The 18,608-nt window shown below is 40.3% G+C and overlaps 1 protein-coding gene across 2 annotated transcripts in view; it reads right to left on the reverse strand.

Annotated features, from left to right (window-relative positions):
* larp1 (La ribonucleoprotein domain family member 1) overlaps positions 1–14,972 on the reverse strand; it is a 53,255-nt gene extending 38,283 nt beyond the window's left edge. For both annotated transcript variants that reach the window (XM_022762515.1, XM_022762514.1), the window contains exon 1: positions 14,390–14,972. In XM_022762515.1, coding sequence (XP_022618236.1) covers positions 14,390–14,774 — 385 coding nt within the window. In that variant the 5' untranslated portion in view covers positions 14,775–14,972. The remainder of the gene's footprint in view (positions 1–14,389) is intronic.
* Positions 14,973–18,608: the final 3,636 nt, after the last annotated feature.

Genomic DNA, 18,608 nt, shown 5'->3' on the forward strand with positions numbered 1-18,608 from the left:
TCCACAATCAAAGTCTGCAAGCAATAGACTGAAATCTAACATTACTTGCCATTTATTTCATCATAATTATGTCCTAAAGTAAAAGCGAAAAAACAGGCAATCCTGTTTCACAATCACATCGGTAAATTTTTGCTTTTTAGTCTGTTATCTGTGTAATTTATCTAATTTTCACGATGCTTCAGATGCACTAAAAAATGGTATAAATGAACTTCTAGTCGTGGATTTTTAACTTTGAAATTATTCGCTCAAAACAGAGCCAAGTGTGAAAGCACCTTGAGAACAACCTGACACAAAAAGTAGGAGGGAGGGCTGGGTGTTATCTAAGTGTTATGTGCTCAACAGTACAAGAACCATGATAAGAGTGCTACATTCACCAAAACTCAAGGACAGGTCAGGTGTGTGTGCGAGCGCGCGTGCGTGTGTGTGTGTGAGAGATGATTCTGCTATATTTGCATTAACAGGGAAATCGCTTTCATCAAACCAAGTCCTCCTAATTTATCCAGAGTTGAAGGAGCAAACAGCTTCAAAATAGGAACAAAATGAGTCAGAATCAAGGAGGAAGACAAGGAAATACATTAATCCTCCTCACAAAAAGCTGAGATTATATGGAAACAAAAAGCTCTTCTGTATTTGCAGCTCTACAGGGTAACTGAGGAATGTATGCAACCACCTGAAATTTCAAAACAACGTACAAAATGGCGAAGGCCAATGAAACTATTAGAAAAATCCCTGGTGCTTGACAACATCTATATCCAACATTTAAATTACAAAATAGAAAATCTTAGTCTCAGGTCTGACACAAAACATGTTCTAATTGTGTAGAATCATACAGCGCTAAATGAAACACTATTTCGATGTAACGTTCAAAATATAAAATTAAAAAGACAATATACATAACCTGCCCACACAAGTTTACCAGTCATTGACAAATGTGACCAGCTTGTTTGACTTCATCACTCCAGTGCAATTTTGAATAAAAAAAAACAAACAAAAAAAAAACAACGGTAGGATTGAGATGGATCAGATGTACCTGAAATATGACCCATGACACACGGACACAAGAGCAACGCACACACCGACACTGCGAAACCTGCTCAGGCCACAGAAGTGTAACTTCAAACCAACTTTGTGTCAGAATTTCAAACAAAATTATATATATATAATTTAAGGCAGTCAGTCACTGAAAGTGTGTGTGTAGTTAACATGACCAACCTGACTCTCTTTTATTCCCATTTCCTTGAGTGCTGTATTTAAAATTTTCAACAATGCAGTTGGCAGAAATAATAAAAAATATATTTAATAGAGAGTGGGGCTGCAAATCTGATGATTGCTGTGGTTTTGTGAAAGCTTTTTTGACCTTCTTTTTCTCTGCGCTACAATGAGAAAAATCATTTCCTTTCAGATTTTCAGTGCTGTGTTAGATGTTACCAGATCTGACCTAATGAAACTGCTGCCCTGACTCATGTAAAAATCAGAGCTTATTCTGACATGAAAAATAATATTTAAAATTTGCTGTAAAGGTTATGGCAATTTGAAGGAGCTTAAGCTACCAGAGAAAAAACAATGCCGTCATCCTTTAACGGCTTCTCTCTAATCATCAGTTTACCCAGCACACATTAGCATTAGAGACTCTCCTCACTAAAGTCCATCATCACCCTCTCCTTTCTGGCAGTTCCTCCCCTCTTCTAATTTCACCGTCCTCCTTCTCTCTCTGCTGTTTTTAATTCCCTTCGTCTTTCTTCACAGCACTCAGGGCCAGTTGTTCTAGCCTGCTGTGCACGGCAGACAGCCAGAGGCTACCATTAACATTAGCCACCACCAACCCCCGCCTGTTCACATTAACCACCATCTCACCCTCTGTCTCGTAATACCGTCAGTTCAATTCACTCAGCTTTGTGGGCTCCATATCTGATCATTTTACACATGCAAAATGCTTTACTGACATGTTACATTTAAATTAAGACAAAACAGCTGAAGGGATATTAATGGTAATTAACCTCAACTTGCATGAACCTAACGTTGTATTGTTGTTCAAATGCTCTGTCAGATTTCCTCCTTCTATCCACTTACTATAATCTCAAATCTCACCACTCCCAACACACAGTCCCTCCCTCCTCTTCTCAGAAACTCGCAGCACGCAGCTCAGGTGGAGTCCAAAGACAAATTCCCAAGGGTACTACAGCACGCACCAGTGACAATACCTGCTCCAAAGCCCACAGGGTATATCGCTGGTGGAGCCTATAAATAAACCTTGTGCCACGTCGGCTCTGCAGTCTTAGATAAACACAGTGGTTGTGTTGGGAAACCAGCCCGGTCCTCCACCAGATGCTGGGACTTTTTGTTGGCTTTGGCGAGTAGGTTTTTTCATTTTCCCACATGTATTGTCACATGATTCTGAAGTTGTATCACATTTGAAAGATTTACTTATTAAGGTTATGTGTTGGATGCTGGGATTCCCCAGTTACTGCGGCAAGTGAAAGGGAGAAAAGGCAGCAGTCTGACATTTTCCTCACATGACGATTTTCAACAAGACATCCCCACAGGCCATGGTCTAATAGCCAAAAACCCTCATTATAAACACATGCATTTAAATTTCTAAATGCTTTTCAGTGTCTCTCTGGATGAAAGAAATGAGAAACACCGCCAGGATTTAGACATCCAATATGTAAATCCTGGCAAATGCTCAGTATGTTCCCTAAAAGGCACTGAAGACAGCCGTTTCATTTTGGCTCATTACAGAGAAACAGCAACTAGATGAGGAGTGTGACAATCACACTGAAATAACCTTATTAATGGTTTGTCATTTCTCAAGTAACTTTTTATCTAAGAGAAACTTAATCTCGGTTTTATCTACTAGCTGCTTGCAGTCTGACGGTCTTCCATGCAGAGCAGAGCAGGGCAGAGCAGAGTGACGACAGAGGAGGGAAGCCTGTCTGCAAGAACCAAATATGGAGGAAACGACAGTCAGAGTGTACGCCACAGATCGCCTGCCTCCCTGCCACACACACACACACACACACACGCGCACACATACATCAAATACTCTCCCCGGCGTCACATGATCAGTGTGGTGACATCACCTCTTGCAGAGTCAAAAGCTCAGACAGTAGAGGGCTGGGAGGGGTCTCCCTGTGTATGCCGAGTAGCAGCAACAACACAGCAGCAGTAACAAAAAACACATACATACATACATACACACACACACTAAGCCGAGGTCATGTAACAAAGAGAGTAACTGGGCTCAACACACCTCACCTGACATCCCTCTGCATCCAAATTCCTGGATGAATCCTCAAATCTATTCTGGGAAGCTTTTTCTTTTTGAAATCGATTAAAACACTTTTCAGCTATAGTGTGTGGATGAGAGTTGTGATTGAACAGCTGCTTCTAGTCCTGCTGTGAGCTAAAACATTATGACAACTATGTGATGTTAATGACTCATGATTTTAACTTCTGATGTGAACTAAACTGATGGAACAGCTTGGGAAAAATAGTCAATTTTCTCATGATAAAAAAATTATACCACGTGTCATTTGTGACATTTCTGAAAAATGCTAATCTTTGAGCCGGGTGGGGATATTCACAACGGGCTGAGTCGCTGCTGACACCACAGTGAGGTAAACAATGTTGCTGACCTTGAGATGTTGGAGTTGTTCTCACAAGCGAAAAGAAACAACCTGTCGACTTCAGCTCTGCATCTAACACTGATATAACAGCACTGACTATGACCAAATATTGTGTTACTGAAGATGAGCATCGCTAACAAATACACTGCATTTCCTGTAGGGGCTTCACAATAAAAGCAGAACCACAGAGATTCAGTTACAATCTACATTAAGTACTGATAGAAATTCTTAAAAACAACACCAGCACATCCACACGTTGGTACGAGGGAGGAGACCATCACAGGTTGGCCACAGTCAAACTAGCTACCAAGCAGAACCACAACAGTGCAGGTTGATGCAGTTAGGGCCGGGTCGAAAAGCACTAGTTTGCTAATTGTGTTTTCCGACCTCCTAAGATGTCAGTCATGTTCATAGTTGTTCCAAATGGCTACACCTGAAGGCAGTGTGAAAAGCTGGCCATCATAGAGAGGGACATGGATATTAATCTTTAACTACGGGGATGACGGTATGCAGTCTGAAACACTCTCTTGGGAAACATTTATCTATTGTTTCACCCAGTCATACACAGGAACGATGAATGAAAAAAAAAAAAAAAAAAACGGAGCCAGGGAGAGACGTTCAAACCCTGTTTACTTCCTCATCTCCGCACACCCGGCCACTCACTGAATGTTGGATTGATAGTTTTGGGAAGTTACAGGAATACATCCCCTCTCCCCCCATTTCCAATCCAATCTGAAGCTACTGGACAATGTGGCGTCTGAAGAAGCATACAGTACTGGCAGCTTTATCCACAGCTGTGAGGCCCCAGTAGAGCCAGAGTGTGATAGGAGCGAGCTAAATCGAAAGCGTAGAAAAATGGCAAAAGTTGACACTGCAGCTTTTTGCTGTTCTCACTGATTAAAAATATCTTGTTACAGCAGGAGCACCTGCTCTGGAGTGAATGCATATGCTTGTGTCCCACCTGGAAGCTGAACATGAAGTCTAACCATGTAATAACAGTTGCTATCATTTCCTGTCTGGCATTCTTTTCTCCATGTGACATGCTTTTTTAGAGTTCCTAGAAACCTAAACTCACTCCACCGTCCGGTATCTTCCTCCTTTGTGAAAGAGGAGAAGTACTTTTTTACTTCTTTCCTCAAAGATGGACTAATAAATTGAGGCCTTTAGGTTGTCACAGTTTTTATGCACCACTGACTAGACACATCCTTGATGCAGCAAACGATCCACACCCTGAGTGAACGCCTGCGCTGCCGAGGCTGAGAGATGTGACTATCGTCCAGTCCAGACACAACCCTGAGACAGATAAAGCAACTTCAGCTGGACGACTTAAGACATGGGCTCATCTGAAACAGCTGACAGAGTGTGTGTGTATGTGTGTGTGTGTGTGTGTGTGTATATGTGAGATGAGTGGGTGTGTGAGGTGGAGTAGAGTGAGTAGAATAGACACTAGGCTGCTACTTATCTTAGCATTTCCACTCTGGGTTAATCTGCTCTGAGGTTCTGACCTTTGATATCTAACAGAGTGAGCAGCTTTACATTTTGTTTTGTCTGACCCACAGTCTAAAACTTTAAGAGGGTCAATTTAAAATGATATAGAACAAGAAGCAGCTAATCCTCAAATTTAAGAAGCTGAAAACAGAACAACTGACATTTTTACTAGATAAATGATTAATTGAATAAAATGAATTAAAGTTGTTTTCAAATACATTTTCATTTTCATAGACGCATCAATTAATCAACTGATTGTTTCATCTGGGTGTCGTTTTACTGATGCTCAAGATGTGCGAAAACCATTGGAAATATTTGTTCAAACTGTTCGTACAAGTAGTAAAAACATAGGCTCAAGAAAAATGATTCCAAGATAAAAATATGACAGCACAATTTCTGTTTTCCATTGCAACAGCAAACCATTTGTTGACAAGAGCATTACACATTAACCTGCACAAGATCCTACACAGATCTCAGCGCCATTATCATGTCTGATTTTTACATCAAGCTCCATATATAATTTCCTGAGAAGTCATGGTCAAAAAATGCCCCATCTCTACATCTAGCAATGTTAACGAAAGTTCCCAGATGTGCCCTTTTAATTGGATATGTAATGTAATGCCCCCCTCCCCCACCAGCTTTGGTGTAAATTGGTTCAGTACATTTTATGCAAGACACTGGTGAAAACATAATCTCCTTCGTGGAGGTAAATATATGATCAAGTTGGACAAAAAAACCAACATGAAATATTTGGAATTTAACAGCTCAGGAGCATAAACAATAAAGAAAGCCATTGTACTTAAGGTATTAACATTCACCTTACCGTCCAAACATGAAGACACAACTTCACTTCCACAGGCTGACCAGTCAGCTGATCTCACATCCACACAATTAACACCCATTCGGAAGTTGCCGCAGTAGCAGTCTGATCTGCAACAGCAGTTCCACTTCACCTCTTCACACATCAGCACTCCTTCGAGGTTCATGACCTTTGACAGGTCCTGACACCTCATAAAACCCAGCTACAAACGGCCTTGAGGGGTCTGATGACTGAGGGCGGGGGTCTGCTTCTTCACGGCCCCAACAAAGACCATATTCACAGGACAGGGACAAATGTGGGAGACAAGTGAGGCATCTCTGCTAATTCTGAAACAGCTCCTGGTAGAAGCGGCTGCTGCAAGAACGCCAAGCTGCTTCAAACCATCACACCTCAGAGAACTTCAAACTTAATTTAGAGCTGTCAAGAAAGCCATACACGCAGAGTGGAGGCTTTCATGTTAAAAATAAAAAAAAAAGGAAACCATGGTAACACTTTAACCCCCTCTGTTTATTTTATAGTATAGTAGTATATAGTATATAACACACTATCATGTAAATATAAACTTTAAATGTTATTAATGTATCTGTCAACAACTGTAACTCCTCAGATATATATATATATATACACACACACACACACACACACACACACACAACTACATTATAGTATATAAATGTTACCACAATATTGTAGGTGCGGTGTAAAAAAAATTCTCAACTCCCTACCTGAGGTTTAAGACAACTTTTCACAGAACAAAAGCTGTAGTTTTAATATGAACACTGGCTTAAAGACATGTTACGTAGGGTGTAAAGAGAAGGGGGGTTTCACTCAACAGTCCCTTTCTACCTACAGTTTCAAACAGAGGGCAGCATTTGCATGGGTCAATTAAGGTTCCTGCGCATGGTTAAGAAATGCTAAAGCATCGAGCCGAACCTACATTTATTCATTTGGCAGACCAGCCAGTCATTCCTGATTTGTTGACTGAGGGTCATGCCTCAGCTACAGGATAGCAACATGTCAGCCTGCATTGTTCACAACAGAAAAAACAGAACGGACTTTAAATAAGGCTGGAATTGGATTGGGTATCACTTCTGATACCTCAAATGGAACACAGTGTACATGAGTACATTATCTCTACAACCTTTTGAAGACACCATGTCCTTATCTCAGTGGAATAGGACCATAGACAGCTGCACCCCACACCCACCCCCGTATCCCTTCCATACAAGAATCACTCAAAATTTCTCACAAATGTTTTACTACAGCCAAATAGCAGCCAAAACAAAGCCAAAACACAGACTGTTAACCCTACATATTTTACAGATACCAATAATATATTTTTTCCTAAATACTTTGATATTACTTGCTATATCTTGCTATATCAGTATCAATGTCAACCAATAAAAACGAGAAACTGCAATACAAAAATGCCTAAATGTCTCCATGTCATAATTTAACCGGTGAGCACTCACAGGTTTATTGTCCTACTATAAAATGTCACATTTCTTATAAAAGTTAAGCGATCCTTGTTAAAAATGTTTGTTACATGTTTGTGTAAAAAAGATGACAGACATATCTGATGCTTAAATTCAAATACTAATATGAGCAAGCTGCGGGCTATACTTTTAAGTTAGTAGGTTATTAAGTAGGTGTTAATTACATAACAGTCACATGAAGGAAGGATTGTCTGATGCATCTGCAGGCTTCCCTATAAGATGATGACTGCCGTAGTGTCACCTCAGGTAAAACAGTAAATGTAAAAAACAATTACACACATACAGCATATTATTGTCAAAATTCAGAAGAGGCTACCTGAACCTGATAGGTCCAGACAAAAAGCTGGGCTGGGGTCCAGTTCCAGTTTAGACATTTATCTGTTTCTCTCTCTGACTTTGCAAATACTCTAAGCCTGTTCAAGATGAGAATGCTACACCTTTACTCCATCTCTCTGTTCTGTATAAAAGATACAAACACAGAACGGAGAGGAGATGGTGATGTTCTGGCAATAAGCAGGCAGAGGAGGCAGTCACAGAGCCGGATAGATGTCAGGGAAAGGGAGAGGTGGCATCGCAGGAAAGACGGCGACGCTGTCCTGTTACACGTCACAAATTTAATTCCTGAACACCCGGATGCGATCTAAAAACCACACACTGGGGCAGCAATTTACCAGCTTTGTTTGGTTTAGAGTAAACAAGCAAAGGCTGCAAAATGAGGGGTCTTATTTTAACAGCAATGCAGGAGGATCTCTTTAAAAAGGGCCTCATTAGTGTAATGTGTTGTGAGTAAAGGTAAGAGGGAAAGCCAATTCTGCAGCACCATGGGTACAAGACCAGTTTGGGGTGTCAGTTTTAGCGCCATGCAGACCTCTAAAATGAATGAACATCTTCTTATGTCCATAATTAATAGTTGTGCCACTGAGTGTCATAATTGTGCATAACTTTTAAACCAGTTGCAACAAAATGATAGCCCATTTGAAACAATTATTGCCGGACAAAAAAAGGATCTTAACAAAATTTCAGCTCAGAATTCACTGTACATTTCACAAGTACAACATAAAAATGCTCCCTATTTGCATTCCTTAATTCTACAATACAAGACACGTGTGTTGATCCAGCGAGATGCTGCTGCTGATGAGTCAGAAGAAAGAAAAACAAAAATGCAAGTTTGTCTGAAAAAACAAGCCGATCCTGGCTCTCATTTGGTCACAACTCAGTTCAAAACTATTTAAATAATTGTACTTTTAACATTACAGGCGTTGAGGCAGATGAGCAAATTACTTCACCCATGATAACATAAGATCCTGCAGTGTAAAAGGCTGTACAGTGTCTTGGTATCTGTGAAGCCCTCAAACTGGACTTCTTGGTTCATGTTTCATCTTCTCACCAGTACCTGTAGCAATACCCGACCACTGCCCCATACACCACCTGTTGCTGCTCAGTTAGCTGCAACAGGTGGCACAGCAGGACAGGAAACTAACATGCTTAGCCAAAGTGGCTGCGTTTTGCTGGCAGTTAGAGTTAATTCCATGCACTGGACTGTCTCATCACTCATATCATGTCTCACTCAGCATGTTCTCATTTGCTCCAAATCACAGTATCAGCTGAGAACCGGTGTTTGGATGAAATAGTGTTTAAGAACTTGCAGTAAACTTTAAGCAGAGCTTTTACAAACACACTGCTACTCTTGTTTTGTGGTGACCCATCAGAAGCACCATGAACTCCCTCAGGGGCCCAAAATGTATTTATGAAACAAGACATTAAAGTGTTCAGGGGAACTCAGCCAACTTTTCCGGAAAAATACTTCAAATTCTGGACCATACACGTTTAAAATACACCCGTTTAGTTTGACTTGAACTCATGACCAGGACAGTCACAAGAATAAATGGTTGAACTTATGTTGTATTTGCCTTACTAACTTATATCCATCTGTTTTTGTTCAACTGCTCCACTTTTTCAGTGGCATCTCTGCAACAATTCCAACATACAAAACAACAAACTGTAGATCCAGTGAACGCAAGACTGTGCAGTGATTCAGCTACATGACAGAAATGTAAATGTCACACCAGCTTCAACACTACAGTCAAAGCTGGGCCAGTAACAGTGCGGTCGGACAGGATTTAGCCTGGCAAAATGTACTTGCGTCTTGTAACAACAGTCCAAAAAGCTGGAAATTATACTCCTTCTTATTAAGACACTTTACTCTCAGTAACCTCTGGGTAAAGTTCACCCCCTCTCTCAAACTGGCTGGACATTGCAGATGTTATTTCACTTGCCAAAGTTCAATCAGACTAAACTTTGCATGAAGTTACAGAGGCAGGGTCAGCCCACAATCAGAAGCTAATACATCTTGCCCCTGCTCCTTATAGAAATGAATGAGAAGCTAAATGCAGCTGTGGAGTTTTTGACCACTAGTTGCACTCTGGAGAAATGTTTTTACGAGCAGGTCGGGCATTCACAGGAGGACGCAGGCAACAAGATGCAAATCCCCACTGGCCATTTCATGGTACTCTGCTGTCTGACAGTTGGTGTTGGTGACGCACAACAATGTGACAACAAAGGCAGTGGAGACAATGACTAGTACCAAGCAAGCAAGGATGTAAACACTGCACAATAAATATTCAAAAATAATGAGGAAGGACAACCATGTAACGCATTTGTTAAGCCTCAAGGATACACGTGCTATGTGTTTGAATGAGAATCACTGAATGTAAACAGAACTTTTGCTTGTTTACATAAAAACTCCACAGGACACCTTTAGGCCTGTGGCCAGCACTTGTTACAGAAAAGCTGTTGCTGCATGGTAAGGGAGTCGCAGTGGTGGTTTTGGGTGAAAATATAAAGAATGCAGCCACACAACCTTGAGACAAGCCAGTCATCTTTACTACTAATATTAGCAACCAAACACTGGTAGGTCTGCTCTCTGAAGGTGGCCAGCCAAACCACGATTCCATCTAACTACTGCTTGATTTGATAATCTCTTGACAAGTGACGAAAGCCGCAGTCTGTGAACTCATTGGTTTTGAACTACCTCAGCTGTCTCACACTTTCACCAAGAGAGCAATTTCCAGAGCTCAAATTATTTCCGATAATAATGGCCTCTCTGACCTCTATATGGAGAGCTTGAGTTTCTCCCGTCCGGACAAAAATTAGAAGTATTAAAGGGCATATCTAACAAGGTGAAAGAAATATTTTGTCTCCCATGCCATCAAACTGATAAATGCTCTTTGTGAGTCAGCTCATGATCAGTCTTCCATATAACAAGTGGGCAGTTAAGGTAATGATGTTTTTCATTCAATGCTGGATGTACTACAGGTTTTATGTTGTGTTTTCACTTTATATGATAGGTTTCAGAAAGTCATACAAATATAAATATTGTATGTTTTATGTATTTTATTATGTTTCATGTTCAAGTCTGTGTGTTTATTAAAGTTTCCCTTAGTTGTGAGACACATTTCTCTTAATAAAAAAATAAAGTTAAAAAGGTAGAAGTTCAGCTTTTCAATTCTGGTATTTGAACCCAATTCTACAATGACAAAGAGAGGCAAACTAATGACATGCTTGTTTCCCCAATAATTAATAAAAATTCCAGCCAGTTATTATTAAAATGCACTGTCTGTGTCTGTGAACACAGATTAGAGCTGAAATGATAAGATGATTAATTCACTGGTTGATTGGCAGAAAAATGATCAGCAACAATTTTAATAGTAATTTATAAAGACATGGTTGTGATAAATTGTCATGTACTGTTTGGTACTGATTTTTAAAATGTGAAGATTTGATGACTCTCTCTGTTTTGGACTTTTAGTTGAACTGAAAAAAAAGAGACACATGGAAAATCTTGAGCTCTGGGGATTTTTTCTCCATTTTATGGACTAGGTAATTCATCAAAAAAAATAATGGAAGGACTAATTCATTACGAAATCAACTGTTATTTGCAGCCCTAATCCAGATCCACCCTTGTCTTGCCACAAATTTAAGTCACATTTGGTAACACACTCCTACTATGATCCTAAACAAAGCTGTCTGGGCCGTGGAAATACATTTTCATTCTTTCAGCTGGTGTTTTTATCCAGGGCAGGAGTCCAGGATCTTGTTCAAGGACAAACTGAGTACACATGACTGATTACAGAAGATTCTACCTCTTAAAAAGACTAATAATTTACACTGTTGTGCATGAACACTCTGTCTAACTAAAAAGAAGACCGAGTTTTGCCAAGAGTGCCGTCGTCTTCAGACAACAACTTTAAAAACAGTAAAACTTTTGAGGATTGCGATACTTCAGTCCACACTCACTACAGTATCAAGCAGATTTGCTCATGATTAAGTCTAGAGGTGAAACAATTAGCCAATTATGTGATTAGCTGATTGGTAGAAATTTATCAGCAACCTTTTTTGACAAGCACTGAATCATTTAAGACATTCCAGCAAATATGTCAAATAGTTTCAGGTTCTCATTTGTGATTCATTTTCTTTATCATCTGTGATAGGTAAATGAATATCTATGGATGTTTGATTGTTTGTCAGAAAAAACAACCAATAAAAAGATGTTACATTGAGCTCGAGAACACAATGATGGTTATTTTTTACCGTTTGTGCACACTGTTGAATGATAAAAATAATTGTCAGGTTAATCAAGAACAAAAATTATTGTTTCAACCATAATATGCTCACATTTCTCCAAAGTCATTGCATGAACAGCAAATCTAAGAAACCCATCCTGTCCAACGACAAAAACTTTGACTCAAAGCTGATAAAAAAAAAAAAAAAACTGATACTCAAAGTTATGTTTATTTTCAAACTCTGAACTGTTATTTTTTTCCCCTTCCCGTTAAAGTACTGTACAGTCACACCTTCAACCCAACAATTTGAGAAGAGTAATTTGCCGGATGACTGAACTGCTCAAGAGTCATAAACACAACCTGTGGCGGCAACTCCAAGTAGACATGGCTTTGTATTAAGGAGTCACAAGAAGTAGAAAAAAGGCAACCACTGCTCTAAATACACACGGTCGACAATCTGCTCGCAACTTGCATTTGAACAATTTTTGGTCTTTGAATGCAACATAATAAAGGAGGGGGAGCACTACTGCCTGGTTATCTCAACCTCTGGCTTCCAGCCAGGTTTACTTGCTGATGTGACAGCTTTTGGTGCATATCCATCCAATCCACCCAGACTGGTCCAGATTCAGGGTACAGGCTGTACCCTGAAGTCTACATTAGTTACACATGCTTTAGCACTGTAAACAAACCAGCTGCCAAACAAAAAAGACAACATGAATAGCTGACAGGATGCAGTCAGAACCAGGATGACCAGACTGTAACTACAAAACTGCTTGTCTGCAGTAAAAAACACACATGGCTCAGAGACATGAAACCACGTTGCCTTGACACAGCAGGAGGAGGAGAGCTGCTCCATGGGCATCATCAATAATCAGTCCAAATAATCGATTAATGTGCCTTTAGTATAAGATAGCCCTTATGTGTAGTTAAATGACAAGATATAATTAGTTGTAATGGGTTTTGGCCGGATCAGTCAGATCATGCAGAAGCCATGATGACTCTGCCTGCTAGCTCCCATGCTAACGATAGCTAGTATTGGTGGACAAGCAGGCAAGAGCTGACAACGGATACACGACATGACAACCGTTTTATTAACCACCAAACAGCCAGACAGCCTCACCTAGGACAACCTCAATGATATCTGGTTTCTGCGTTTGCACTGATGCGGTGCAATAGCTAGCTAGCTAGCAGCGCCCATGCCTTTCTCTCGGGGAACACGTGGAGTGAACACGTGATGTCTCATAACAAACCTGCTCCTTTTTAAGAGATTAAACGAGCAGATGTTTCATGTTTAGTCGCGTTTCAGTGCCGACAATCGATCTTCGAAAGAATTAAAAAGCTGACATGTTTTACATAGGGTGACGGGAGGTGAGCATTAGCAACATGGAAGCTAAGCTAACAACTGAGTGTGAAGGGCTTGACGACGCACTAGGCCAGAGTGTGTGTGTGTGTGTGTGTGTGTGTGTGTGTGTGTGTGTGTGTGCTATTGTTAGCTGGCTTAGCAGCCACACACACAACCGACCAAGCTCGTGGCTTTTCTGCCAATTACTGCAATGCTTGACATGGGTGGATATCTCATTAATATCTGGCTTGACTGTGTGTCGAAACCTGCCTCAAAACATACATGTAAACACCAATAAACACCGGTTTAAACATTGGGCAAGTACAGGGAGTGTGTCAGCTCAGGTTTGACTGACTGGGTGGCAGTAGGTTGGACACGGGGGAGGGAGAACATGGTGATGAAGCAGGCTAAACATGGGGACATTTGAGCTCATTTTAAGTCTGACTCCTCTGTCTTTTCCTACCTTGGAAGTTTAAAGTCACAGTAGTAAATATGCACGGTGACACTGCTAAAATGTATAAATTTGATCTATTTGGGAACATAATCCCTCAACTGCACCTTAAAGTCTGCAGATCATGATTAAAGAGAAACAGAGTACACATGATTTCCTCTTAAACAGACCAAAAGTAACAATTACTATCACTTATCTTGCGATTAAAGGGGCTCGATGCTGACTGAGTCCTGATTCAACTATATAACAAGTAAGAGCCCTTTACATTTTAAAAAGATGGACCAACTTTTGGAGTGTGATTTTAAGGGTGTGATCCCTTGTGCAATCAGCCACCCATGGGGTCCACTCTGCCACCATGAACTCCAGGAATAGTCTTCACCAAGAGGGGGGGGGGCGCTTTCACTCCAAATATAACCAGCTTGCAGAGGGAGCAACAAGGGGGCGACCACAGACAGGGCTTGTTTATGCACCCCCTTGGCTCTTTTTGTTCAATAAGTGCTATCTAACCCCCCCGTGACAGTCCTCCGGTGGTACCACACCTGGACGGACAGACACGAACACAACACTGACGGTCAGAAAATCAACATGTAGGGAGGGTACAAACCGTGGTGTGCTTGTCCATTCACGCTGACCACGGTAACCGCATTCATTTTCCTAGTCCACGGGTTCACCTTGGGCGGGGGAGCTTCAGTAAACTCCTTTCTGCTGCTGCTTTTAACACCCTCCTCGTTTTGTTTGTCTTCGCTGTCACAGCCCTCTTTGCTATCCTCCGTCGCCTGTTTGGAGGTCTGCTCCTCCGTACATGGGGTCCCTCCCTGTCCGGGGCTGCTGCTGCCGCTGCTGCCCTGGTCGGCGACACCCGTCTGCCGCTTGGCCCCGTCGCCCCGTCCGCCCTCGTCTTCCTCCGGCTCACCTCGGATAACTTTGCCGTGCTCCTCCGCTTTGGCTAGCGGGTTGCCGGGCAGGAGAGCCTCCACCTGAGTGGCCATTTCCCACCACCGTCTTTCTTCCCCCCTCAGGATTACCAGTCCTCCCCCCGGCCCGAATTCGCCTTCAATTTCAAGGAAATGTGAAGTTGTTCCGCGGAGTCTGCCGCTCCTCTGTCGCTCCTAGACCAAAAGAGCTTCAGTCTAAGACGCAGAGCAGTCAGCGTTGGATTAAAACATATATAAAAATAAAGAAACGTGTCCGAGGGCCTCTCAGGATTACAACCTTATCTCCACCACCAGCAGCAATATGGATGATCCCCACCACGCGATACAGGGGTGCGCGCACGTACGGTGTAGAGGGGGAGTAGCCACGTAAAGTCGGGAACGCGCTTTTGGGTCATGATGAGATGCTGCTTTCAAGTCGTTGTAAAACCTCTCAATTTCGGAAGTCATAAAGTGCCACTGTGTTGGGCGCACTCGAGTGCTTTTAGTAACGAAATAGATCATAGATAGACTGTATTTGGACTAAGTTAGCTGTTTAAACTAGTTTGATTTACTGCCAAAAAGAAAAATTAAGAATCCAAATAATCCAATTTGGTGCTGCAACAGGAGAAAAAATCAAATAAAGTTGTCAGTGCAACTTCACCACATCTTTTATGTTTGATTTCATTAGATTTAGAGCATCAATTAATTGATTAATCGGATATTTGATAATAAAAAAAACACCAACAATTTTGAAAACTGATTAATATTTGAAAGTAATTTTTAAGCCAAAATGGCTTAAAAGTTACTTGTTCCACCTTCACACATGAATATTTTCAGATTGATCAGATTGTTTGGGAAAATAGTGTGTACAGTGACAAATAATAAAAGTAATAGTTATTGAAACCCTAATTAGAAAACAAGCTTCCTTTTTCCTTGAGGAGGAATTTCATTTTTGAAGCCAGTTAAACGCACAAATAGGCCTACATAAAATGATCATTATCCTGTTGCACACGACAAGGAGATACTTTATCTGTCACAGTATGAAAACTTTAAGATCTACAATAATTACACATTTGTCCCATTTGTTAGTAAGAAATAATACAAGTGACCCATGTAAAATGATTTCCACACTAATGACATACAACACTAAAAACAAATAAATTGAACAGTGAGACACATTTGACAACATAGTATCACGGTCACTTTTATGACTGTGATTTCTATGTTTTATCAGCTTGAAACTTAATGACTTTTCTTACTTTTATGAGAACTGCTTATGAACATGATTTTAAATGATGGCATGTTTGAATAGAAAATGACTTCAGAGTTTATTCATTTACTTAGATTTATATTATTGAAGTTTTATGACAGCTTGATCATAAAAAGTCTAACTTCCTGTTAGAACTCCCAGGGGTCTCACTGGCCTCAAACATGATTGTCTGTAAATGACTTCATGGAAAACAGGATCAGTAAATATTTGTGCATGAGTAACACATATAGAATATAAACTGAATATATATGAATTATTTTTCTTTTGTGGTGCAATAATAATCCTGTACAATCATTTCTGTATTTTGTCACCTTCATTTGTCAAATGTTTTCACCGTTTGTTGAAGAGACTGCAACAGAGAATGGTTACTACTTCAATACTTCTCTATATGTTGGGTTTTAATGAAGTCAGAAGAAAAGAAAAGAGAAAAAAAAGGTCATATGGTTGTTGGATAACCAAAATCAATTGGTTATCATGTTTTTCTAAAGGAAGATTGTTGATTTTGAAATTATTATTATTTATTTTTAAACACAGTACGGCAAATGTTAGCAGTACACAAGGATTAACGTATTTCTTCAGCTAACAATTGTATTCCGACAAATATGAACGCAGCACGGAGCCCTGGATGACGTCGGTCTCGCCCTCCGGAGGCGTCCGCAAGTCACCGTTAACTCATTAAATGTCTGTCACAAAACACGTTTACTGTAATTACCGGTGGATACGATGTGACATTTGTTTATCTGTGTGCCATGTATTTTATACTATTCTGTTCTCCAATATATGTAAAAGAGGGCGGGGAAATTCACCTAAACCGCTCTACACCGTCCCTACACTCTACACACGTGTCCATACCGGAGCTGCACGTGTGCGCTCACGCTCTGAGTCCAGTTTTCCTTTTTATTTTAGCCTTTTTTCCCCTGAAGCCTTATAATTTCACCACAACACACCAGGAGTTTGAGTTTGTGTCCGTGTTCTGTCCATATCTACTATTTGGGATCCTGTGTGTCGTGTCAGTGGTGACATCCAATGTGTAGCTCAACCTTAAAGAACCTTTTTTTTTTAATTGAGTGGTTGATTATATAATAGCAAAAGGGGTTCAAGTAGGACTTAACGTGTGCTATTTGATAGTGTGTGTGTGTGTGTGTGTGTGTGTGTGTGTGTGTGTGTGTGTGTGTGTGTGTGTGTGTGTGTGTGTGACAGAGTGAAAGAGAGTATGGGGAAAGGTGAAAGAGTGTATGTTTGAGAATGAAAGTTACACTTTGAATAAGGGAAAAAAATTAGTCTTCACATGAGATAATGTGCCTCTACAGCCACTTCTGCTTTTATTCACATTGGTGTAGTAACAGACTCAGTTTTCCTCAGAGAAACAAGAGAAGACAGCCTGATTTAGCAGCCATCACCAGTTCATGCAGAATTACTACATCAAATCATGTGGATTTCAGATCCTACATTCAAATAAAAGCAGCAATAACACAATGTAAAAACATCTCTGTTAAGAGTACAAACAGTCGAACACAAGGTTTTCACAACCAATGTACCAATGAACATCAAGACAAATTCAATGCACAGCAAAGTGTTTTTCAACTGAGTAATACAACTACAATAAGGAATAGTGTAAATACATGTAGTACTAAAATAGTTAATAAAGTTGAATCTCCAATGTAAAACTAACATTAATGCTATTTAAAAAAAACTTTTTATCTTACTTATGAAAAATATGAAAATACACTTGAAGTGTTAAAAAGTTAAAAATAACTTCAGTTGTTGCAGGATTCCTTGTGTGTTTACAACTAAAACCCTAAATATGCTATCAGTCAGTCCTGATCATGATACATACCGTATATTTTTTCTCACAGCACAGTACTGTGGCTGCATTATTATGAAAGGTGCAGCAGTGGCTGCTATTCCTCAGTGTTTGAATGATGGGCGTGTCAGTGGGTGTGCAGGAGAAAACATTGTTGTAATTAAAAGAAGAAGCTGGAGATCAAGAGAGAGAAAAAGACACAAAGAAAGAGTTTAACATTAAACATTAAAATGACATTGCTCGCATGGATTCACATCCATCATTATACCTGTGCTACTGTGATGGGTGGTGCTGTCTAATGAGTACAACAAGAAATAAAGCTATCCCTCTTTAATGGCATTCTGTTGTACAAGTGATTTCATTGTATATGAATGTCTATAAATATGACAAACTATAATTAAACTGACCCAATGGCCTTGTCATCAGAAAAAATCATGGTTAAATTTGTTCAATATTAAAGACACAAAACACCTTTGTATTTCAATTTAGTTCAGTTTTAACCAAGACATGTTTCTTTTACCTGAAAATCATCAAAATTCTCCCTAAAAGTTAGTACGCATGAGAACTTTGAGTCAGTCTACTAGGCAGTGGTTCAGACATGAAACCCCATAAAACTAGAAAATAACAAAACACAAGATGGTACCTCCTGTGGTTGCACCAAAGCCCCCCCCTCAAAACCCACAGACAACGACCATAATCCCCCGACTGAATGGGGTGTGGTGGACAAGACCGGACCGGCCGCACTCTTCTGGCTGCTGTAAATCCTCTGGCTGTTACTCAAATTTTAGTCACATGACCACCAGACATTCAGTCCTCTGGGTGAGAAAGGCAAACA

The sequence above is a fragment of the Seriola dumerili genome, unplaced genomic scaffold, assembly GCF_002260705.1.
Source record: "Seriola dumerili isolate Sdu_G_001 unplaced genomic scaffold, Sdu_1.0 BDQW01000449.1, whole genome shotgun sequence".
Classification (NCBI taxonomy): Eukaryota; Metazoa; Chordata; class Actinopteri; order Carangiformes; family Carangidae; genus Seriola; species Seriola dumerili.